The sequence below is a fragment of the Pinus tabuliformis genome, chromosome 7 (genome assembly GCF_031772625.1).
Source record: "Pinus tabuliformis cultivar Carrire ecotype Pingquan chromosome 7, CPIR1, whole genome shotgun sequence".
Taxonomy (NCBI): Eukaryota; Viridiplantae; Streptophyta; class Pinopsida; order Pinales; family Pinaceae; genus Pinus; species Pinus tabuliformis.
In genome coordinates this window covers 662,880,340-662,906,558 of record NC_142293.1, presented here as the reverse complement: position 1 = coordinate 662,906,558, position 26,219 = coordinate 662,880,340, and the positions used below count along the sequence as shown (strand labels likewise).

Genomic DNA, 26,219 nt, shown 5'->3' with positions numbered 1-26,219 from the left:
GAAGACTGTTATGTCATCAAGATAAATAAGGACAAACTTGTCCTTCTCTCCCACAGAGGCTATGTCCATGGCTCTCTGAAAAGTAGCCCCAGTGTTCATCAGTCCGAAAGGCATCTTGGAGTACATGAAAGTGCCCCAAGGAATAGTGAAGGCAGTCTTTTCCTGATCTTCTGGATGTACAGCAACCTGATTGTAACCTGAAAATCCATCTAAGAAAAACATGACTCTGGCCCCTGAAACTCTTTGCAGCAAGTGTTCCATCTTAGGCAGGGGGTAGTTATCTTTTTTAGAGCACTTGTTCAGTTTTCTGAAGTCGACACAAAGCCTGATTTCTCCATTTTTCTTTCTTACTACCATGAGGTGAGCTATCCACTTCGAATACCTTAGGGGAACTATGATTTTGGCATCCAATAGCTTCTTGATCTCTTTCTCAATCAAAGGCAATAAGAGAGGGCTGATAGGTCTTAATTTCTGCTTAAAAGGGGTGGTGTTCTTTTCCAGTGGAATCTTATGCTGAATGATGTTTGTGTCATAGGTTTTAAGATCACTATATTCCCAGGCAAAAATATCAGCGAATTGCTTCATGAGGGTGCAATACTCGGAATTCTGGGCAGAAGACAAATGAGTGGACAGATTGATGTATTTCGGATGGGCTAGGCTCCCTATATTGTGTTTACGAACAACAGACTCATTTTCTGTTTTGGCAGGCTTATAAGGCACATCGTTATGATCGAACAGCTTCTCTAGAGGCACCAATCCTTTTGGTATATGATTACTAGGCAGTTGGACAATGCTTCCTCGGTCGATCTCGTCCTTTAGCTTGGACTGGCCGCATTCTTCCATGGTTTCATTTTCTTGGTCGATGTGCGTTTCAGAAAATTCCTCAATGACTTGTAGAAACCTATTAATTTCATCATCTTCTTCAAAAACTCTCCAGTATTTGACATTGTCAGGCAGAGACGGTCTATATTTCACCTGAACTTCATACGTCAATTTAGGAGGTAAAGGAGGAATAAACAAGTTGGCAGACACAGCAAGGGAGTCGGCAAGCTGGTTCTTCATTCTCGGAATGTAAGAGATGCTGAAATTATTAAAAGAATCCTTGAGCCTCCATACCTCATCTCTATATGCTTTCAGCCTTGTATGCTTTGCTTGGAAAATTTTATTGACCTGCTAAATGATGAGGTTTGCGTCTCCAAACACTTTCAGGCCTTTGATGCCCATTTCTTTAGCAGCATTTAAGCCCAACATCAAGGCTTCGTACTCTGCTATGTTATTTGTGACCTGAAAGGTTAATTTGAAAGATAAATGAATGTATTCCTGTGTGGGGGACACAAGGACTACACCTGCCCCTGCAGCTTCCTTAGAGAAAGCTCCATCAAAGAACAGATCCCAATCTGTGGGCCTTCTTCCTCTATGATCTGGCAAACTGGTTTCTTAAGCTGCGTGGAGGCCAACTGAGATTCTTCAATCTAAAGAATACAAGCTCCAAAATCAGTGTCAACAGCATAGATGGGGTGATTAGTGGGATTCCTTTCATCGTTGATGATATAAGCCAACTGAGCTTCTTTGTATAATCTCCTGCTCTCACCTCCGAAAACTGGGACAGTAGCGTAAGACAAATCATTTTGTAATGATCCACCTAATCTCTTGATCCAACCTCTGGAAAGTTACATGCCAAACTTGGGGGGTACATCTGCTACCACAATATCCATCATCATGCTTTTCATGGGCAGCTGAGACAAAGTGATGGCTATGTCCTTGATTAATCCCAGACATTTCACTTTTCTAGAGTCAAAAGAAAACAGGTCATGATAAGACTTGGTAAGGTCAAGGCCCAACTCATCCATGACAGCCTTGGGCATTAGATTATGGCTGGCTCCAGTGTCCAAAAGGTAGTTGTGAGGGATTTTCACATGAATAGTCAGAGAGACGTAGAATGATGGGGAGCTGTCTTGAGTCTTCACAATTTTCAATCATTGGGCTGAGAATAACAGCTGGTTTGTCATCTTGCAGATTTACATAGTCAATGGAGGCTTGGATGGCTTTAGGCTCAAGGGCCTCGAGGATGGATCTTTTGAAGGACTCATTTTTCACTAGTTCAATCAGGGGCATAGGTATTCTTAGCTTCTAAATTTCTGATTGAAAACTGAAAGGAGAAGGAGACTTGTCAAGGCCTCTTACCTCATGAGCTGGAGCTTTGAGGATGATGGGATCAATTGTTGGTTGCTTCTGCTTATTAGCTTGTTGTACTGCAGGGACAACAGCTTTTTGAACAGGATTTTCCTTGGAATTATTCATCCTCGGCCTCAGATTATATATGTGTTGATCTTCAGTTTGCAAAACAGCGCCACAATCCCATTCTTGGCTGATCTGGTCATTGAATAATGACTTTTCATAGGCAGCTGAGGTCAAAAAGGAAGCATTGCCTTTGTCTTCCAGACAATGGATCTCATCATCTTCTTCAAACTGCTCTTCTTCCATGACTACATTCTGGAAAGGGGTCTTCACCCTTTGGTCTTCATTGGCATCTTTGCTTCTTTGCAAAATCTGTGACTAGTCATTAGTTCTTCTATATGGATTTGGATTTGGATTTCTAGGAGCAAAGGTATTGGGAACTCTCCCTTTCCCAGGGCGCTGTTCAACCTTTAATTTAGAGATTTCAGAGGCTAATGACTCTATCATTTTGGTCATTTTATCTATCTTGGGATCTGAAGATGATGAAGACTCGCCCCTCTGTCTTCTTCTATCAATATTTCCCTTGAGCTTCTCTGCAGCCATAATGTTTGATTCCACTTCTAAGGCTACATCCTGCATGTCAGCCAAAGTAGCACATTGCCTCTCCCTCAACAGTAGGCAGAAGTCAGAATCAAAAGCACTGGCATAGGTGAGTTTAGCAGAGGTAGTAGTGGGTTTTACTTCAGCTGGTATCTTGTTGTACATGCAGTTAAGCCTCTTATTAAAATCAGACAGCAACTCACCATTTTCTCTCTTTAAGTTCCCAAACTCAGTGTGGTAGTAGAGGAGATCCTTCTTATCCCCCCAATGCTTTAGAAATGCATCATCTAACGCCTCAATATCTACTATAGATCTTGAGGTTAGTTCTCTGAACCATTTTCTAGCCTCTCCATCTAGGCTTTGGACAAAGACTTTCATCCTGACATCATCTTCACTAATGTCTAGGTTATCAGCATAGCTATAGAATGATTCAAGATGTTCTTCAGCTGTAACACCTTCAGTCCTAGTGAACTTAGGCCTATATTTCTGATATTCTCCAGTAGGCATGGCATTCAAAGTAGTGGGCAGTATTAGAAGTCCATACCTAGCAGCTATGATTCTGTCCATTTTGGTGGGTGCTTGTGGACCTGCCATAGCTGTGGTGGCTATAAGAGTACTGGCAATCTGAATGATAAAGGGCTGAGGAGTGACTAGCAAGACTAAAGGAGTATAATGGATAGGAGGTGAGGTTTCCTTTGGGCTTACAACAAAAGGGGAACCTAAAGAATAAGGAGCTTTATGAATCTCTGAGAGTTTTTCTTCACTGCTAGTATTAGATGCTATACTCTCAACATGTATTTGTTCTATTACAGGATTTTCTTGAAGAGATATAGAAGATTGTTTAGATTTACCTGAACTTGATGCTCCTTTCTGCAATGCCTTTCTCTCTTTGATGATTTTTTCAGGGTCAGGTACTGGGTCAGCGTGTGGCTTCTTAGGATTTCTCGGAGTATACCTCACAAACTAAGCCAGAACTATGAAGTGGAGTTGCCAAGAAGTTCGGCCTCCAGTAGAGTCGCCAGATAGATGATTACAACCAAAAAGGTGCCCAGACTTTGTCTATCATCAAATCTGGATCTCTATCGTTTCCCAGGGAAGTTGAGCTTCAGTTTCCTCTCCCTGGCAACGGTGCCAAATATGTTATCACTCCAGGAAACTCTCCTAGGTTGCAACTCGGAGATCCCTGGTAACATATAATCTTCAATATTGTTCTCAGAAATTTTGGAATGGATGATGGTTTGGATCAAGTCAAATAACCATTTCAGCTCTATTCTCACTCAAGACATGCATGAACACCCTCAACAATACAAGGCTTTAGACCACTAATGCTCAATAGTTTATAGATTCAATGGATAGATGGAGAATACTGACTGTACCAGTAGATTGCATACATAAACTCATATGAATGACCAACTACAGGAAGTAAATGAGACTTGCAAATTTAATTTATCAATGAAGAGATAACATGACAATTATCTGGTATTAGACATAGCAAAAAACATGAATAACCTTTTCAAGTGCAAGCATAGAACAACAAAGAAAATGGACATTGAACATATAACAGCAAAAGAAGCTTATATTGCTAGAATGAAGATAAGAAGCTTGAAGGAACAGAGTAGCAACGATCTCCAAAAGTTGAACCCCCGTTACATTTAGCTTTCAGCCTTTTATAGGCCTTTTACAATGCTCCTAAGCTCTCTAGGCTCGGAGTCTTAATCTGTCTTATCTGTCCTGTTAACTGACTGATGCCCTGACTAGGCAAGCATGGCTCGGAGGTTTTCTCCTTCTAACAGAGGAATAACCACCTTCAGGTAGTTTGATGCGCTGTCTAGGAGCTCTCTCGTGCCAGAGATGCCCCATGATGTTTGTTTTGATGAGCTGCGTTGTGGCCTTTGATATTTCTGTTTGTTTTGGACAGCTGCATGTGCTGTGTTGCGTTGTGCTGCTTCTTGGCCTCTTTGTCGGTTTGGATGGGTTGCGCGTGCTGTGGCCCTTTCAAATGTTTAACAATGCATGCTTTCGGTTAACACAAAACAACGCTGTCATATTGTAGACTTCTGCCGAAAACAATGATTGTTTCTGTTTTAAACAGAAAACACAGCAATATTGAGAAATCTCTCCCCTCTCTGTCCTTTTCGGACTTCAAAAGTCCTCAAAAATGGTTTATTCCCCTATCGAGTCCGCCCTTTGGGTCGTTGTCGCCTATTGCGGGTGACCTGGTCCCTTTATATTTTCCTCGTATCCTGAAATTTGTAAAAACACACGAAAATTGGCCTTAGGCGGACCTGAAATAATATAGATTTCGTTCCCGACCCCTTTCGGGTCCGGGACTCGTCGCTATCGGCGCAAACCCTGTGCTCCCTTCTGTCTTTCGTTATATAATGAAAATATATTGAAAATGCATTAAAACCGGACTTTGTGCGGATCTCAAATAATATATATTTTACTTCCCGGACCCTTTCGGGTCTGGGCTTCATCGCTATCAACGCTACCAAGTTCCTCTTTGTATTTCGAAATACATTGAAAATGCATTAAAACCGACCCACCCGCAAACCTGAAATATTATCAAATGTCCCGTATATAACCATCGGGTCCGGTTATCGCATTGCCCATATACCTGCGCATAGGCCCCACTCCTTGGTGCTGCTCCGCTGCGATATAGCGATGCGATCTGATCGCAATCGCTTATCGCTCATGCCCAGGGCCTTTACTTTAATTATCGATACCTCGCCGATGCGACCCGCCGATCCAATCATCGGAGATCGCTGATCGGCGGTGTCTTGCGCCCATCCTTAAGTCGTCCTCTCTGCAGCGCCGATTGCGATTAGCCACTTAGATCTGGGTTGTTGATCGGCCAAATCTAACGGCTGCTGTTCTTTCAATGTTTAAGCCTGCGATTTTGGTTTTTTCATGGTTTTCAAGCATTTTTGCCTCCCGATAGTGTATTTCCACCCTTCCAAGGGCTCTCCTCTTGCGTTAATTTTGACCTTTGGATGGTCTAGAGCAAATCTTGAAGATTTCAAGAGCATTTTTGGATCCACTAGCATGATTTTAAGCAAATTTTGAGACTTTAAGAGCATATATGGATCCATTTTTAGGTCTTTTGCCAGCGAGGCTAACAGGACCTATTCCTATAACTTCTCTTAGTGGCTACTTGTATCTTTGTAGATGATTTTTCTCACAAGACATGGATTTATTTTTTGAAAAATAAAAGTCAAACATTTAACATGTTTAAAGACAACAAAGCTCTAGTAGGAAAACAAACTAGAAAACAGATCAAAATCTTCAAATCTGACAATGGAGGAGAGTACACTTCCAATGATTTCACTGACTTCTGCAAAGAATTCAAAATTAGGAAATAGACCACTGTACCATATAACCCAGAACAAAACGGTGTGGCCAAAATAAATAGTAGAACTATCATGGACGCAGTCAACGCTATGTTGCATGATCAGAAATTATCGGGAGAAGTTGCTAACACAGTTATTTATGTCCAAAATGATATCTTCATCATGCCCTAAACAACAAGACTCCTGAAGAAGTCTTCACTGGTGAAAAGCCTAAGGTTGGGCACCTGAGGATCTTTGGTTGTCTTGTCTACTTCCATGTGCCAAAAGAAAAGAGGAACAAGTTGTAAGCTTCAGGTAAGATATGTACGTTTGTTGGTTATTGTGAGAATTCTGAAGGTTAGAAATATATGTACCTGGTCAAGAAATATAGAGTTTAGTAGGGATGTAACATTTGATGATGATGCGACTCTTGGAAAGGCAAGAGACACTCCTCTTCCTCCTGCTAATGTTGATAGACAAGATGATGTATTTGAAATACAATAAAATCCTGAAGCTGAAACTGATCTTGCCGATGAACCCAAGGAGCCCATTGACCTCTTGAATCCTGCTCCATGTGATCCCCTTGCTAGAAAGAGGCCACTATGGCTTCCAGACACTCTTCAAGATATTGATAAACATGTTGGCCCCAGAGGAACCTTCAGAAAAAGCAAGAAACCATGTTTGTTCCAGGGATACATTGTAGCCATGAGCAACATTATTCAAGTTGAACAAAGTACTTTTGAAGAAGCCCTGAAAAATCAAGTATGGAAAGATGCAATGGCCAAAGAATATGAGTCCATAATACATAATGATGTATGGGAAGTAGTTCCAAGACCTCAAGGTGAGTATGTTGTGACTTCTAAATGGTTGTTCAAAATTAAACATGGTGTAGATGGTAGTATTGAAAAATATAAAGCTAGATTTGTGGCTAGAGTTTTCTCTCAAAAACAGGGAGTAGACTATGATGAGATTTTTGCACTTGTTGCTCGATATACTATCATCCAACCTATTGTGGCTTTAGCTGCTAGCCAGGGCTGGACTCGTCACCAAATGGATGTGAAAACTGCTTTTCTACATGGCTTCCTCAAGGAAGAAGTATTTGTGGAGCAACCACAAGGCTTTGAAGTGCATGACAGGAAAACTCATGTGTGTAGACTAAAGAAAGCTCTCTATGGATTAAAGCAAGCCCCAAGAAGCAATGTTGATCCAAATCTCTAGTTCAAGACGGTCCCAGATATGCCTTTGATTTTGGTATTATATGTTGATGACTTATTCTTGACAGGTGGAGAACCTCTTATCCTCCAGTGAAGAGGGAGTTAGCTTTTGAATTTGAAATGTAAGATCTTCATTTGATGCACTACTTTCTCGACTTAGATGTACGACAAAGACCTAGTGAGATTTTCCTTTCTCAAGGAAAATGTGTTGTCAAGCTTCTGGAAAGATTTGGTATGACAGAATGTAAGTCCATGAACACACCAATGGAAATGAATTTCAAAAAGTTATGTGGTGAAGTTACAGAACCTGATTTAACTAATCCATCTAAGTATCGACAACTGATTGAGGCACTGATGTTCTTAGTGAACACTAGACTGAACATATGTTTTGCAGTCAATACTATGAGCCAATATATGATTAAGCCATCACATGCACACTAGATTGTTGCAAAGCATGTATTGAGATACATGCATGGGACCATCAATCTTGGATTGAAATATATTGTCGAAGATGTAAGACTACATGGATACTCTGATGTTGATTGGGCTAGTAACTCTATTGATAGAAAAAGCACATCCAGGTGTTACTTCAACTTGGGATCTGCCATGATATCTTAGATGAGCAGAAAGCAAAAGTCTGTAGCCCTTAGAATGGCGGAAGTTGAGTACATTGTTGCTAGCATGGCTAGTTGTGAGGCAATATGGCTAACAAAGCTCTTTGGAGAGTTGTTTGAGCATGTATTGAATACGAAAGTAATTTATTCTGACGATAAGAGTGGGATTCAACTTGTTGGAAATCTTGTGTTCCATGACAAGTCGAGGCACATTGAGATCAAATATCACTATATCCTGGATATGGTGCAGAGAGGAACAATGAAGCTCCATTATATTGCTAATGATGATCAAATAGCTGACATTCTTACTAAGCCTTTGCCGAAAGGGAAGTTCTTGGTTTTCAGAGAGCAGCTTGGACTGACAGATGTGACCCTTCCTGGAGGGGGCAATCATGGATAACAGAGATGAGACTTGGTTGTGCGTGATCCTTGTCAAGTGGTAATCCCCCCAGGCAAAGACTTGGTTCTGTGTGATCATTGACAAGTGGTAACCCCCCAAGCAAAGATGAGACTTCGTTGTGCGTGATCCTTGTCAAGCAATAATCCCCTCAAGCAAAGACTTGGTTGAGCGTGATCCTTGTCAAGTGGTAATCCCCTCAAGCAGAGACTTGTTTGTGTGTGATCCTTGACAAGTGGTAATTCCCCCAAGCAGAGATCAGACTTGGTTGTGTGAGATCCTTGTCATATGTTGGCAAGTGGTAATCCCCCCAAATGAATATGGGATGATGGATGAATCTCCCCTATGATGATTCTTCTTCATTAGATTGAAATATCATTGTTCCAAGGTAGAGATCCCTGTTTGAGAAAGAAATTCCTCCCTCGCTGAGAGGGAGTGTTGAAAACTGGTAGCTAAGGGGTGAATTTCCTTGCATAAAATGTCATTTCTAACAATTCTAGAGTGACTTTCCAAAAATAGCAAGTCATGTCTATCATTTCAAGCATGACTTTCCAAAATTAATCAACTACCTTGCATCAATTAGTAATCAAGTATAGTTGATGGAAAATCACTTAACTTATCATTAATCAATCCTAATAGTTCAATCTCAACTTAATCATTAATATTATTATTATTATTATTATCCTCTTTATGATATTATTATATTATTATTAAAAAGAAATTCAAGTCACTCAATCATGTCATATGTAACTCCCCTCAATTAATGTATATGTTACTCTTTCTCTCACTTAATGGATATGTTACACTCTCTCTTACGCACTCATTAAAAGCATGGCATATTCCTCTTACACACTCATTAAAGCACGTCATAAAAGATTCATGTTATGCACTCTTTAATGCATATGTTACATTGCCTCCTTAATGGCATAAGTTACAAAGGCATGCATACCTCCTTAATGGCATGAGTTACACTCCCCTAACTGGCATATGTTACTCTTCCTCAAGGCATGCATATTACTCCTTCATTATGACCAGAATTTGTTGCCCCGTCTATATATGTATCTCATATCTTCTCATCTCCTCACTACTTGTGCATTGTGAAAGAAGGATTTGAACTTGACAGGGAGAGTTGGAAAGATTTGAAGAAGATTATGAGAGAGACTTGGAGAGTAAGTACTAAGAGCAGAACTTGAAGGTTGATTCAATGTTTGTATCAGTTTCTACTACTAGTGATCTCCATGCTACAGCTTGTTCAAATTTGAGTGAACTTACTCATTCTCTTGATCTCTCATTGTACTTTGTATGTCTGTTGAACAATTGATATCTAATAGAAGAAAAATCAGGTTGGGTTTTCCCCTTGTGGGTTTTGCCCTAGTCATTTGGACTTAAATTCTCTATGTCTCATTTTGTTTTTGGTTGTCTTCTATTGTACATTTGATTTATGTTCTATCTACAATTGCTTAACTAATATTGCAGCATAATAAAAATTGTAATAAGTGATTGTTACAGCATAGAACATCCAGTTTTTCAACAACAGAGAGAAAGAAGAGACTCAATCAAATGTTGGATTGTCTGGTTAGCTTCGGCCTTCTTATCTTGTATCTCCTTCGCTTAGATGAACAGAAGATATAATGTGTGAGTGATCCAAATTGCCAAGAGGAGGAGAACGAGTGGTATATTTATGGTGTTTGCTAAGGCCGAATGGGTGTCTCTTTATTGAGAGCTGACTTGATCATTTTGGTGCCAAAAAAAATGAATTTCAAAAATTGAAATTTCCCCTTTTGAAGTCGGACTTGAAATACACATTTGCATCATCATAACATATATAGTTGGAGGGCTAAAAACCTTAATTATGAAGACCAACCATAGCTATTCAACAGTTTTTCACTCTTATTTGGAATAAACAATGTGATTTTTTCCTTTGAAAAAACGAAAAACACTTCTTTGTTAATTGATAAATAAATAAGTTAATGCAAAGCAAACCATTAGATGACATATGTAATTTGAAGCTGATCCAGCAGCATTGACTGCTTTGTCTCGGGGAGCATGCTTGATGTTTTATGTCTCCCATCCAAGATTTTCTATGTTTAAGAACTTGCTCAGCATTCTTTGATATTCATTGGAAATGCTCTACATGTTCACTTAACATTTTCCCTTTCTCCCCCAGAATGTGTCCATACCTCCTAATAATCTGATGCCATATAAGAGAAGCAAGGTGAAAGAAAAAGAGGATAACGATATGAAATACAGAGAAACAGCCAACATCTGTGGGAGGTCAAACAGAGTTGGGACACTGAATGTTCCAGTCAAGATTGACAGCGCCCAGACTCCATATGTAACCATATTTTCCATCTACGTACATGAAATCAGAAATTTGTGATGTACTTAAACCGTTCATTCTTATTTCATCAAAACTCATTCAGATTAACAGAGAAGATAAAGTGCAATGTAGACCAACTGTTACATCAATCTATCAACAAAATATAGCAATGAACTGCACACTCTAAAACAATGTACAAAGAATGATGGTCTTTATCGTCGGAATCAGCAAATACAGACTGCTGGCAAACAATCCACACAATGCTCATGTCAACATTAAAGGCTCTGTAGCTAATATGAACTAATAATTTAATATGACATACATAATAAGGACATAAATATAACATTTAAAAAAGAACTAACAATACAATAATATCAATAGCAATGAAGAATCACTACCATTTGTTGAAGGGGGGCTATGATAAGTTACAACCATATAAATATCCCCGATGCTATTGTCCTTTACAAAATAGATTAGTCATCTGACTACCATCAATTTCACCTGGAACTTAGTCATGTGAGGAAGGGAGCCTTTAATCCCCTTGGGCTCACTAATGCTCCAACCACCATCATGCAATTTATCCATGACATCTTCAGGCCCTACCTTGGAAAATTTGTCAATAAAAATCTAGATAATACCATGGTCGTCAGACAAATCTAGGAAGATCAAATGGAAGAAGTTCAAACATCCCAAATCTTTTCAAGAGCACCATCTCAAGGAAAAACTTAAGAAATGTTTTTTCACCAAGAGTCCAATTATTATCTTGGATTAGTCAAATGTCAAAAGATTCAAAATTCGCTAAGAATGGCTCGCTCCTACAGCTCATACAGACCAGAATGGTTACCTAGTAGGTGTGAACAATGTCAAGAGATTCTCATCATCATTCTAATATTGCTCATTCTCGTCAATAACTTACTAAAGGCCATAAAAGTTTTACAAAGGAGTATGAAACTAAGAGAGCCTCACCATTGAATGATTGAACAACTCAAAGATGAACTTTTTTATGCACCAGTGCTCATACTTGTTGAAATACAACCCTTAATAGAGGCTAATTATTCGAATTTTTCATGGGCATTGTTCATAAGCAAAGACAACAACCGATGGATTACCAATCAAGGACTCTGTTGTCACTCACTGCTTTTTCAGTCACCAATGGCTTCAGAAGCCAAATAGCAGTGATGTTTGATGCCAAATTTTGAGCCACAGAAGCTATCAGAACTAGATGGGACCCTCTCTAGTGTGTAGTGCTCGGAAAGAGCTTTCCGGTGGTATATAGAAGTCCAAAAAAGGGTTCCTGGATCAGAAGTTAGGGCCTGTTGAAGAATCCCTTTAGAAAGCTCAAAAAACCCAAAAATGGCTAAGTGTTGAAGAAAAATCGCAATCAGGACTTGGGACAGTTCATTGCAATTGCATATTGGTATTGGTGGGGACCATGAGGTAAAGAACATCGGCAATTGCAAAAACTACAATCTGTTGATCGTCGATATCATATATCGGCGTCGGCGGGTCAGGGCACCATGTTTATCGGCCAATCTACGGGATTTAAGTCTTGAACACTGCGCAGGGGGGCTGATTGCGATACAATGTAATATCGTCGAGGGACCGAGAAATTCATTAACAAAGAAAATCATGGCAAAACCAAGGCCCGGTCAGCGTTTTTCTCTCTCCTCCAGGGGCCCACGTGGCAGCTTTTGATTGGTCCTCGAAGTTGATGTGTTGGCTGACGTCAATGATGACGTGGCACGTATGGATGATGATGTGGCAAGTGGACACGTGTCACTCATTTTTGGCATTTATAGGGGTCATATAGCGCTGTTTCCAAGTGCCACGTGGCACCACTCGCAGGGTGACGCGTGGCAGTGATGACGTCAGCAGGTTATTGACGATCAGCGATCGGCGTCATCGGGTCTCGAGTTTATCGGTGATTGCGATGCAATGAGGAAGGGTCCCAGACGAGATATATTATAAACGGCAAGCTATAAAATTTTCGGGTCTGGGAAATCGGCTGATAAGGGACTTATTGCGATATAAAGAAAAAGGCCCACCACGCGTTTATTGAAGGCCTTAAGCACTTTAAGGAAAAGCCCCCGGTCTCTGCCTATGTTCCTATGGGGAAATTCATAAAAGGGGTTGAAACAAAGAGGGCCTAAGACTCAATTGAAAGCGCCCGCCGATTCACCTATTTGAATGATTTAACAGCCCACCTGTTCGCTTGTTCAAATGGTTAAAAGCCTGCGATACGCCGATAACACTGCACAAAGCCTTTGAAAGACGGATGAGTCGGCCGCTGGGCGTTTTACAAGGATTATGGGCGCATTTAAAGAAAGACGACCTGCAACATGCCTCTATCAGTCGGCGCCGAAGGCATTTTAATGGCAGAATTAACTTAAGTCGGTTGATGTATAAATGAACCGCCTCAAAACAGCCGAAAAGAGTCTATGACAATAGGGACGTGGCTCCTTTCGAGGCCTCCACTGAAGCAGCAAGGGGACACCTCCTCCTTTCTCTCTCGATTCTCCTTCTCTGTGCATTTATTTATGTATTTCTTCAAGAAAGGGATTTGATCCCGTTGTAATCTTTTTGGGGGCAGTAGAGCCTGTCACAGAGCTGAGACAGCTAGTCTAGTATGACAGTTGGGGCTTGGGCTTAGATCTTTTTTGTAAACTATAATGACAGTACCCCTCTCTTCTTATAAAAAGGGGGAAGAAATATTATGTAGGGGTTCTGGTTCCGGGGGGTTGCAGAGATTCTCAGACCCACGAGGGCTGATCTCTGTGAGGCCGATTTGGGCTCAATTTGCCGTATTCATGGGAGGGCTTCACTGATTTCATTACTAGATGTACGGACTAGTTATTGGACCTTTAAGATTAATGGCAAATTCTTTTGTTGATTCCAAACATGGTTGATGTGCAGTAAGTTTTCCCTCTTGTAACTTCATTTCATTGTGTATTTCTTCCTTAAAACAATGTTAAGGCAGCTGTCATGTTTTTGGTTGATAAATGGATTTGTCTTCACTGCTAAATAGAAGAGAGTACCTATGCGAGACCACAAAATTACTTATGTTATCTTTATGCATGCAGTACCTGTCATCCTTCAGATTTACTCGTGTCTGTGAGTAGCTTACAGTACCTGTGGTGGCTCAAACTTACCTCAACTATTGAAACAGAGATTGATACCCATTAATATGTAGCCTGAAGCTTTACATCAGCTCCCCCTATTGTTGTCATTCCACCTTCTTACTCTTTCATGTTTCTGCTGAAATACAGTGGCTGAGGAGTTTGTTTCAATGTTGTAGTAATTGTTATCGGGATATTATCGGCGAGGTGAAAAAATCGGAAAAAATCGTAAAAATTGGGAAAAAATCGGTAAAGATCGGGAAAAAATCGTAAAATACAAAAATATTCATTTTTTTCAATTTTTTTAATATCTAAAGCCTTTACAACATAAAATAAATACATTGACACTTAAATATGATAAAAGAACTAATATATAAGATGTGTAATATCATTTCTAGTGCTACATCACACATAACAGTGAATCATGTCCTAAATAGTAAGTCCTGACACCCGAGTCCCAACTCAACCTCAAAATATCAACAAAAAATATAATAATGTATCTCATATCATGAGTCATAATGTCATATACAATGAAATGAACCAAATAATTAAAGTCTAATACCACTGATTTCCTCTACCCCTCTAGATGTAGATGTCGGTGGAGTTGGCAGTGGACTCTGTTGTGCTCTAGAAGCTGAAGAACTAAGAGCTACAGGAGGTAGACCATGTCCTCTACTGGTGATTGGGGTAGCTTGGGTTGCTCCTCCTCCTCATCAAAACATCGAAGAAAAATAAAAGAAAAATATAATAATAATAATAATAATAATATTTTTTTTTCTCCAAGATTTTTTTCGCGATTTTTTGTGGAAAAAAATTAGCGTAAAAATCGGGCGATAATATCGCCAAACTCAAAAAATCGCGATTTTCTGATTTTATCGCGATTTTCGCAACACTGCTCTGTTTATTACAGCCCTATGCACCTGATTTCCTCCTTCTCCTCCCCTCTCCATCACCACTTCAACTTTAGTTCAAGCTGTCTCATTTCCATGTGTAGGCCACCAGAAGAAGAAACCATTTCTCTTTGAGATTGCTCCATATACCCCCAGCATTTGGATTCATGAGTTGGCTTGAATCTCCCTCATTAAAGGCATATTGAACCAAACCCTCTTACCACCATCTTCATTTCGTGACAATTGGAGTGCTGCAAACCCCTCTCATACCATCTTACAAGCACTCCTCTATTTAAGATATCCTAAGCACTGGTCTACAATCAACCCATAGGCTCTCTCTAGGGAGCTTTCTTTGCCTCTTGCTGCACTTGTGCTGCAGGTAAAAGAAACAGAAACAACAGACACTTTTGCAGCCAACCTATAACAAAGAGTTCTACAGGCTCAATACAAACTACAAATGCTCAAACAGTCATGGCAATACCTACCAAGCAAGGAGAGAATTCTGCATATAGACTGCTATAAACCATCCACCAATACGAGCACTTAGCAACCTGGATGTTAGGTGCAATTCTTATCATTGGTGAAAGGACTTTTATCCTTCTGATTCCTACTTTGGCCCTATCATTTCCATTTTACAACTAACAGTTGTCAACCAGGTTCCTTATTAGATTATAACTCTCAAGATCGCATATCATATAAGGCTTAGGCACAATCAGTTATATCCCTAATGTGTAATGTCCTCTTCAAATTGATTGCCCAAAGTGTATTAGCCTATTTAACCCCATAGGCTATAGTCATTTACAAAGGGGGAAATTATAATTTAATGTTACTTAGGCAACATTAGATAATAAAAGTTAAATTTGGGGCAAATGGAGAGAAACTTGCTAGTCACTCAATATTGAAGTTAGGAGGGAAAAGCCCCAAAGAGAATCTATAAAAGAAAAGGGAGGACAGTCATTATGATCATCATGGATTGTTACCCTTCCTGATTTTGGGCTTAGACTCTTGGAGAGTTTTAAGACCCCTTTTTCTGATTGGTTTCGGTGGTGAAAGATTCCACCCTGCCAATCTCTCTACTTTTCTTGGTACAAGGCCGAGTTCTGGCTGGAGTTTGTCTTTTGAGGCAGCGAGGGCTGAAGTTTATCTTTCTGAGGCAGCAAGGACTGGAGATTATCTTTCTGGGGCAGCGAATCTACTTTTATGAGGCAGCATGTGGCTGGGAATTATCTTTCTGAAGCAGTGGACTGGGCTGTTAAGGCAGTGAGGTCTGAATCCCCCCTTTCTGAGACAGCAAGCACTCAGTTCTACTCCCCTGAAGCAGGGAGGGCTGGTTTCGTCCTTCTGAGGCAGCGTAACGCTGAATTTTAAGGTCGCAAAGGCTGGAAAGGGGGCAGTGAAGTAGAGGACTGACGCAGCGAGTATCTGGTGATGCAGCACGATGATATAAGGGCAAGTCAAGGGTAGAAAACTGAGACAGTAAGATTGTGCAATAGCATTGATTGGCAACACAATACACTCATATTCGCAGCCTCGGCCTGGACATGGCAGCAAGAATAGGAGGTTTGGTCAAATTTGTGATCTTCTGTTGTTGAATAATAGAGCAGTGGCTACAGCTGTATGCCTAAAATGACTAGTCTGTATTGTTGTCCCTACTGGAAAACCGTGGATCTTGTACTGCATGAGAAGTATAGTGAATCTGCTGTGATTGGTCAATCTGGCCCTCATTTCTACAGTGGTTACTTATGAGATAACTATTGCCTGAATGTTTTACAACTTTTACTATATTATGTATGCACACAATCACAGTTATCTAGTTTAATGAAGTACTGCAACTCTGTTACAAAATATAATTCTGTCATCTATTTGTGTGAAACCCTAACTCAGAATTTCATCACAAGGGTAATCTCTCTAAGAGGGACATTACATAATGATCTGCCTTATGAGTTATTGATTGAAGAAGCTCAATTGTCTTCACATGGGAGTCACTTTGGGCCTAACAAGACACTTCCACAGCTACAAAGATATTTTTTTGGCCAGTTGTGCATAAGAATGTTGAGGATTTCAAACACAAGTATTCATTTAGCAACCAATTAACCTTCAAACTGAAAAGTTGGGTTAAATCAGCCCTTGCTAGTCATCTCTACATTTTAGAAATCCATTTTAATGGATTTCATTATGGGTTTCTTGCGACCTGGTATCAATAGCATGTCAATTGTCAAAGATGGCTGTCTTCATTTACTGTGCTAAGACCATTGATGCTGCTACATATATAGAGTTATTATTTAAATTTAAACATATTGGACAAACTTCAGACTTTTGGACTATCAATTTTTGAGCCATTTCTCATGGTCCTTGTGAAAAATCCTTGGATGTCAGTTGCAGCTTTCAAGTCCATCCCATCCTCAAAAGGATGGGTGAACTAAAGTTGTTAACAGGTGTGTTGCACAAGCACTTTGCATCTATAACCAAATAAACAAACAGCGAGATCTAAATTCTAATACCTTCACATCATTTAGCACAGCTATAATTGAGCAACACGCACATATATAGGATATCCTCTTTTAAGATTTGTTATGCATTTTCAATTTCTCAAACTGAGCCCCGGAACAGTAGGAAATAAACTAAAAGCAGAGCTTCATGTGCGAATTTGCCTTTTTGAACTCCAACATACAACTCCATTAGTGGTTGCAGAGGTATTTGAAAATGGAACTACAAAGTAAAATATGACTGATTAAGCAACTACTCTGATTTTCAACATCCATCAAGAAGTAATAGCATTCCGGCTAGGGTTGGTACTATTTCTTAATCTTGGATGTGGTATTGTGAATGGACTTGTTTCATGTTTTCTTTTGAAAATAAGCATACGAGGATAAATGCAAGGGTCACTGTTGAGCAAACCCAGAATGAGCAGAATCCAAAATTATCAGTGCTTTGGTACCTCATGGAACCCTAATATTCATAAGATATAAATTAAGAAAATAGTGCATATGCAAGGTACTATTATAAAGGAGGGATCAATAACCTTATCGAATCCCTGCTTCGATGCAATGATGCGAACAGCTTCCCTGAAATCTTCAGTCCTGTCTCTGGTTCTTGCCATTTTCTGTCCCTGTTAAAAACCTTTACCAAGATTAAGGATTGCAGATTTTATGGGGTTGACACCAAATTTGCTGATTAAAGTGAGTCTATTATTAGACCTGACAACAAGACTTGAAACTGCCTTACTCAAACTACCAGACAGACACATCTTCCTGTCAAAGTCTGGGTTTTATAAGCACATAATAGTAAAATTAATTACTTTGAGACATCAAAAGATATCTATAATTGTGCAAAACAGGAAAAATAAACAAATGTGTCTTTCATACCGATATGCTATGTTACCAGAAACGGAAACTAAACGAGAAATGGAATTTGGAGGTTTCACCTATAAGAAATAAGGAGAGAGAAAAAATAAGATTAAAAGTGAATAATATAAAACAAAGCATTAATTATAAAGATCTAATATTTCCATTTGTGAAATTGGAAAAAGAAACATTATAAATAGTGATTTAGTTTTAAAAAAGAAGTGATAATTTTGTAGATCCAATAATTTACCAATCATACAAAGAGCACTAAATTGTATAAACTTCTAAAGGTGAAACGTTGGACTGGTTACATTAGGAATTGCTATTACTCTAAACTCATCCACCACTTCACTATATACAGAGAGAATGGCTAGAGCAAACCTGAATTCTTCTGAAGGACTTAGCAAGAAAATCAGAATAGATATGGACCTTGATTTGCACCAGTGAAAAATTACAAAATGTAGCATGCAGCTAACTTCTTGAGGGGTAAAAGATTGCTTTAAAATCCATCCGGAGCTATCTTATAGCCGTAACCAATATAATCCATCTGGAGCTAGCTAATAGCCGTAACCAATATAATCCATTTATAATGGAGGTCCATATCTAATGGGTCTCTATTCCGCTATTTTTTCTGGGAAAACATAAATGCTTTTTCTTAAAACTGAATCCTGTGAGTAACCAATATAATCCATACAACGCTAACTTCTATGGGAATTGACTAATTGACTATTAACAGAGCATCTCTGGAAGCAAAAAAAACTTAATGTAATCTTAATATGGCAATTTTAATATCCAAATTCAATTACTACCATATTAGCCATGCCTGAATCAGATTTTCAAATGGAACTCGGTGCACAAATAGTTAATAGGCTAATAGGCCTGTGTGAGGATCTTTATGTCTTGGCCTTTACATAGTGTCTTTTGAATAAACAATTTCACCTTATCTTTATACTCTTAATTCAGACAGAGCTCCTGATATTTTCAGATCAAATAATCCAAACCCATAACTCATTGTAGCAAAAACTAACCCAAAGCCATAACTCATTGTGTAATTTCAAATAATGACAATTTTAATGACCAAATGTCCAGATTCACTGACATGTTAGGCATAAGGTTAAAATATGGCAATTTTAATGACCAAATTTATATATACCATATGCTCAGGTCAAATTTTCAAATGGTTTTGGGTAATATTTCTTTTGTCGTTGACTTAATTAACAGTCTCTCTGGGAAAAAAAAACTTAATTAACAGAATGCAGGAGATGAAAACAAAGATTGAAGTTTGTACCTAAGATCTCCGGAGTCTGTTCACAAGAAACTGACGATGGCGCTGAAGTTAACTCGCTGGGGCGTGAAGCTGCTCAGCTGGGGAGTTGGATCTGACCTGTGCCTACGCTTTCTCTAATGAGTGGTGAATTTGCTCTCATCTGCGGCTTAAATCGTTGAAAAACTTGTCGTATCGGCAGTCATAGACTCACAAGCACTAGTTTGCATGGGCAGCTGCACAGCTAAAAAGAGGAAAATAACTTGCAGAACTGGCATCTTCTGGAGTTAGCATGAATTTGGACAGGAAATCCAGAAACAGAGAAGAAACATTTGCATGTTCTGCTGTAAGAAACTAGCCGTTTCACCAAAACGAGTTTCTGACCACTGAAAACGACAACGGGCGTACAAGACGACGTTTCCCGTGTCGTCTGGTTTCTAGAGTGGTTTCTCCTAGAAACGATGCCCCTAGTCCCGTTTCTTGTAACAAAGCTGATCCAGGATCGCCTTTAGAGACACTATCAAGGTTTAATTTAATAAATCCACTCTATGGGGTTACCTGACATAGGATTTAGGTCATGGGATTATAGATAAATTTAGACATTGTCGCTTAGTGTAACTCCTCTGCCCATCAATTCTACTGCATCTCTCGTAAACATTCCCTGCACATCTAACACTGCAGAAACGCATCTTGTGTGGGATACAGTAACATTCCCCTCCTGTAGCTCCGAGAGCGAAGTGGCTTTGACAAACTCACATGAGGGAAGTGGCTTTGACAAACTTACATGCTTCTTGTCCATAATCTCGAGGTCTTTAATGTTATTTTGGCTGGTCAGAACCAAAACTTTCCTGGTTGAATCACTCGCTTTTTATGTTCTTTAATCCTACTTTGGCATTGTCTTTTAATCTGCTTTTTATGTTCTTTAATCCTACTTTGGAATTGTCTTTTAATCAATCTTTGCTGTCACAAGCGGTTGTGTTCGTTCTGGGTCTATGCGTTTCAGCATGGCGGCATTGGCAGTGAATCTTGGTGTTCTTGAGGTTATATCCCTTGCCTCACGCGCCGTTGCCGGACGTCTGGTCTAGGCTTGCTTGTGCCCATTTATTATGCTTCGCTGCCAGTTTCTTCCCCTGCCCCGGCCGTATTGAGCCCATTGCAACCCGAGTTTTTTCTCGAAAAGAAAAAACACAATTTCTTTTATAGATAAAATGAAGTTACATTTGCATAGGTTCTCTTACATATTCACCGATAACACTACCAGCGATTAATAGAAATGGCATTTCCCTCAGTTCTATCAAGCCGCAGTGAGTTTGATCCTCTTATTAACATAAAATGTAAGAAAAAACCTACTTGTTCTGTCACATAAACTCCACTACTAAGTCACTCATTTCTTGAGTGTTCTACAAAAAAAGGTTAAAAGCTTAAAGCTTATACAAAGAAACAGAGTCTCATATCTATCTTTCACATTTTGATATATCTAGTGCTAGAAAGAATCATTTTCAAAAAGAGAAAATTTGATCTAGCCCGGAATTAAATTGCATTCATCTTTTGATAGGTCATGTGTCCTCTGATTTTGTTCTGTGTTTTGTGTAGATATACGAAAAGGATATCTTCTTGAAAGTATTGATCATATTTTTAAATTTTTTTTTCCATTTCATTAGCACTGAAGATTCCAAAGTAGATATCTTATTAATGTCGATTTCTAGTAACATCAGAGGTGCTCTATGCCTCAAAATTTGCAGGGAGGCTAGGACATATGTATTCCAAAATACTCATAAATCGATTTGGGAGATTCCACCCGGAGAAGGTTTTATTAAAATAATTAATTATTTTTAATGGAGGGCTAAGTCTAAACTTAGGAAATTAAAATAATTAAAAATATTAATTAAACTATGGGTGAAACTTCTAGAAGAATATGAAGATCAAGCCAAAATGATCTGAGACATTGATTAGAATCTAATCTGGGTCGTTGGTTCTCAACGAGAAGATTATAAGAAGTGGTTTGATGGAAATTTGGAAGATACATCGAGTAAGAGATCGATTTCTGAAGAGTGCAGCGCAGTAGTTGCTAGAGAAGTGATCGGAGTGATTTCTTGCAATGAGAGGCAGAGATAGTTTCTGGTTGGAGAGTTTCCTGATCCGAGGATACATCGCAAGAAGGCAAAGAGATATCCAAAAGAGGCAGTGCAGAGCCACGCAAGGCAACGTAGGGCCACGCAGAGACAACACAGAGTCTGAGAGGAGATCCGAAATTTGTTGGAGAATCGAGTTCCAGAGCTAGAAGTCAAGGTGTTAGACTGAAAGGGAAGAAAGTCGAAGTTTCAGAGGCAAATCGATTAGCCAAAGAAGTGACACGGTCCCCAGACGCTGTGACACAGAGCAATGCAGTGATTGCGCAGAAACTATGCAAAGGTAGCTAGGGGCTAGTCGTTCAGTGGTTGGATTGCTAGTGATAGTGTGAGGTATATCTCACTCATCTCTCAATCAGTCGGGTTCCCTGTATAGGATAGTCAACAAGGCACCCAAAGATTGTATTAAGAAATTATTGCTTGACAATACAAACCCTCAGTTGCTGCATCAATTTTCCCACATTGGGTTTTTCCAGGAACATTGGTCCAAAAATAACGGTGTCACTTGTGTGTTATTTCTTTCTTGCTCAGAGTCTTGTTTCCGCATATTATTTAAAATTGTGAAGGTTGCAATTGTATTTACTTTGATATTTATAGTAAAAAAACAGTAAATAACTTGCATGGATTAACAAGTAGGAGAAGTAATATCAGTTTGATGCAGTACTGATTCGGGAATTCTCAAATTTTCACACGCTATATTAGAGGGCAGGTGAAGCAAGGGATTAGACCTGAAGAGTTAGCGCTGAAGAGAAGGAGGGAGATCGAAGTGTTGTGTAGGTAGCAGATCGAATCCACAGAAGAATTGTGCAATCCAAGGTAGCAGGGCAAAATTTTTTTGGAAGATCTCCCTTTGAGTGAGTCGACAAAGAGGTAAGATTTCCAGATCGAGATTTGTCAACGGCAGAGGGAGCATCATAGTAGAAGCTTAAGCGCATAGTAGTTTCTAGTGAGACGCAATTTTCTGCAGCATATGTTGGGGCAGAAAAATGTCAGAAGAAAGAAAGAAACATTATTTGAGTGAATTTCTTCCTCAGGTAATTCTTAGCCAGGGAATTTGATTTCTCATTCGTTGAACAACAATAAAGAGGAGTGTATCTACTAACTCCAATAGGGAGTGTGTAGGCCAGCCCAGCAGTAGCGCAAAGGAGAGATGGGACAGCTCTATATTTTGTTGGCAGAGATGGCAACTAACGGGATGAGAGATTAAGATCGATTGGATGGAGCATCCAACTATGTGATTTGGAAGGCTAGGATCTCATGCCTTTTGGATGAGCATGATCTCAAGATGTATGTCGATAGTGTGGTAGTTGTACCCAGTGATACAGGACCACTCAAAAAGTACAAGGACAAAATGGCGAAGGCCAAACAGTTGATCCTCGATGGAGTGAGGGATCATGTTGTATGTCACATTGTTGGCAAAGGGACAGCCAAAGAGATGTGGAATGCCTTAGCTACGCTATATCAAGGATCTTCCAAGCAGCGAAATATGTAATTGGAGGAGAAGTTGAGATCAGCTAGGATGGTGAAAGGGGAATGCATTGATTTGTTCCTATCAAAGCTTCAGGAAGTATGAAATCAATTGGTAGTTGTAGGATCAACGCCTCAGCCTAGAGAGATGGTGAGGTTGGCCCTGAATTCAGTTTCAGAAGAATGGCAAGTGTTTGTCTAGAGTATCCTGGGCAGAGAGAAATTGTCGGATTGGGAAGGAATGTGGGCCGCTCTTCAATAGGAAGAGATGAGGCGAGACTTACTCAAGTGCAAAGTTGATGGTAGCAGCAATATTGGAACGAAGCCCAAGGAGGAGGAAAATAATGCAGCCCTTGCACCTAAGGGCAACAAGAGCAGCGGAAGAAGAAGAAAGATGTTTCACAAATCAAATGTTTCCCGTGTGGTGAATTTGGTCACTACGCTACGCAGTGTCCTCTCAATAAGAAGGAAAATGATGAGAAACATGATCCGTAGGTTGCAACCGCAAAGATCAAGGAAGAGGAGTTCGCCATGAATACCTAGATACCTCCAGGGGAGAGGTGGGGTGATCTAATACTGTAGTTCGAAATAACTGCAGATGGGCAAGATCCTTAAGGAGTCCACATCTTGGATCAATACCTTGCTACGGAAGCCCATATCAGAAGTAGTAGGATGGACCAGGTCAATTGATGGAGTGATAGTTGCAGTGGCTAGGAGTGCTAGATTCTGAGCAATGCAGAGCTAGTGTTGGCAACAGTGCAGTTGGCACAGAGCAGAGTCAGCAGCAGCGTAGTGGCTTTAGTGGCAGTGCACTGGCTTCAGTGACAGCGCAAAGACTAGCAATAGTCAAAACTTCAACAACAGATGCACAATGTTGAACACCTTTGGTTGAGTATTATGGATGTTTTTCCGTTGTTGTTGTTGCAGCAGCAGCCATAGGAGAGCGTTCCAGTGCAGATGCAGAGTTGGCAGTGACAGGCTCAGCAGCAACACAGATGCAACATTTGTGCAGTAGTTGGGGGGGCAGTGATGTCATACATCAGCAATGGAGAGGGAGATGTTACAAAGAAGCGTTATGCTTCAACAGGTTGCATTACTAGAGCACATTCCTCGCTAAGAGGAAGTGTTGATTTATGGTAGCATCAGATGTGCTCTAAGCCTCAAAATTTGCAGGGAGGCTAGGACACATGTATTCCAGAGTACCCAGAAATCGTTTTGGGAAATTCCACATGGAGAAGGTTTTCATTAATTATTTTTAATGGAAGCCTAAATCTAAACTTAGGAAATTAAAATAATTAAAGGGTATTAATTAAACTAGGGGTGAAACTTCCAGAAGAAGACGAGGATCAAGCCAAAATAATCTAATCGATTGATTAGAATCTTATGGGGGTCGTTGGTTCTCAACGAGAAAATTATAAGAAGAGGCTTGATGGGCATTTGGAAGATACATCGAGTAAGAGATCAAGAGATCGATTTCTGAAGAGAGCAGCGCAACAGTTGTCGGAGAAGTGATCGAAGTGATTTCTTGCAGTGAGGAGCAGAGATAGTTTCTAGTTGGAGAGTTTCCTGATCCAAGGTTACATCGTATAGAAGGCAGAGAGAGATCCAGAAGAGGCAGCGCAAAGCCACATTGGGCAACGTAGGGCCACACAGAGGTAGCGCAAAGCCTGAGAGGAGATCCGAAATTTGCTGGAGCATTGAGTTCCAGAGCCAAAAGCTGGGGTGTGAGACCGGGAGGGCAGAAAGTTAAAGTTTCAGAGGTAAATCGATCAGCCAAAGGAGTGACGCAGTCCCCAGAAGCTGTGACGCAGAGCAGCGCAGTGAGTGGGCAGAAATTGCACAAAGGAAGTTAGGGGCTAGCCATTCAGTGGTTGGATCAATGCTGGATCGCCAATGATTGTGTGAGGTATATCTCACTCATCTCTCTGTTATTCAGATTATTTGTATTGGATAGCCAACAAGGCATCCAAATATTGTATTTATAAATTACTGCTTAATAATACAAACCCTCATCTGTTGCACTAGTTTTTCCACATTGGGTTTTTCCAGGGACATTGGTCCAAAAATAACGGTGTCACTTGTGTGTTATTTCTTTCTTGCTCAGATTCTTGTTTCCGCATATTATTTAAATTGTGAGGGTTGCAGTTGTATTTATTTCGATATTTATAGTAGAACACAGTAAATAACTTGCATGGATTAATAAGTAGGAGAAGTAATATAAGTTTACTGCAGTAGTAATTCAGGGATTCTCGAATTTTCACAATTAACTCATTCAATGATCAATTTAGAGTTTCTAAAAACGCTTATTTTGTCAATATCAAGCCATTTCACACATAATAAAACACCCCATAAAACTTAAAGCTTTGCTTTATTGTTTGTACCAAACCCATTGCACCAACAAAAATGGAAGTAATCCCCTAGCTTCAATGCAATCACTGCCTCGCTACCACATACTTGCGATGATGTTGCCCCATTAAAAAAATCCAACCGAAAATTTATCTCTAACTTCCTTCATCTGGTAGTGATGACTAGATAACTTCTCCTAGAAAGGTCCAATCTCCTGAAAATATGCCATGACGTTCATACACCTACCCCTCGCATGTGGCACAACATTGTCAAAATTCCATGCATTATAGGTTCTCCATATTTCCCACATGGTATAAAAGGGTAAGGCTATAAAGTCTTTATACTCCATGAATCACTGATTTAGGCAACCCAAATGGAAGACCAATCCTAGAAAGAGAAAGGAATAGGATAGGTAGGAAAGTAGAAAGCGGAAGGAATAGACATGTGAGAGTTACTTTAAGAAGCACAAAGGACAAAACAACTATCTTGAAAAATAAGGGGCTACTTAGAGGCACTCACATTTATCTAGATGATGACTTGACATGGAACCAATAGGAAGATCAAAGGGAGGAATGGGAGAAGGTGAATGTAGCAAGAGAAGCAGGAAAGTGAGCGTGGCTGAAAAATGGGAAAGCTCAAATCAACCAGTGTTTAACAATTCACAAATAGAGATTCAGGGCCCCCGCGGGAATATCTAAGCATGGTAAGTTGGAATTGTAGATATTTCCCATGGAGGAGAGGACCGGGTTTGGGGCCCATAGTAGAAGGGAAGACATCATTATCCTTTTAGAAACCCATGAGCAAGAGGGCTCAGGGTTCCAAAATATGAAGGTTTTAAGAAAGTTTTAGTGCGGGATGAAGGAACAAGAACTGGTAAAGGGCACGAAGGGATCACAGTTCTAATAAGAGAATCGTGGGGCAGAATAGTAAAAGTGGAAAAAGAAGATCCAAATAAGCAATTTATATGGTTGAGTATAACTAACAACAAAGTAACATTCAGGCTGGCTGCAT

At 39.8% G+C, this 26,219-nt stretch overlaps 1 protein-coding gene across 1 annotated transcript in view; it reads right to left on the bottom strand.

The window, feature by feature from the left end:
* Positions 1–20,456, bottom strand: part of LOC149249190 (syntaxin-81-like) — a 281,552-nt gene extending 261,096 nt beyond the window's left edge. The window contains exons 1-2 of the mRNA XM_089458646.1: positions 19,291–20,456; positions 17,681–17,767 (exon numbers count right to left, since the gene is read on the bottom strand). Coding sequence (XP_089314772.1) covers positions 17,681–17,758 — 78 coding nt within the window. The 5' untranslated portion in view covers positions 17,759–17,767; positions 19,291–20,456. The remainder of the gene's footprint in view (positions 1–17,680; positions 17,768–19,290) is intronic.
* Between the last annotated feature and the right edge of the window lie 5,763 nt (positions 20,457–26,219).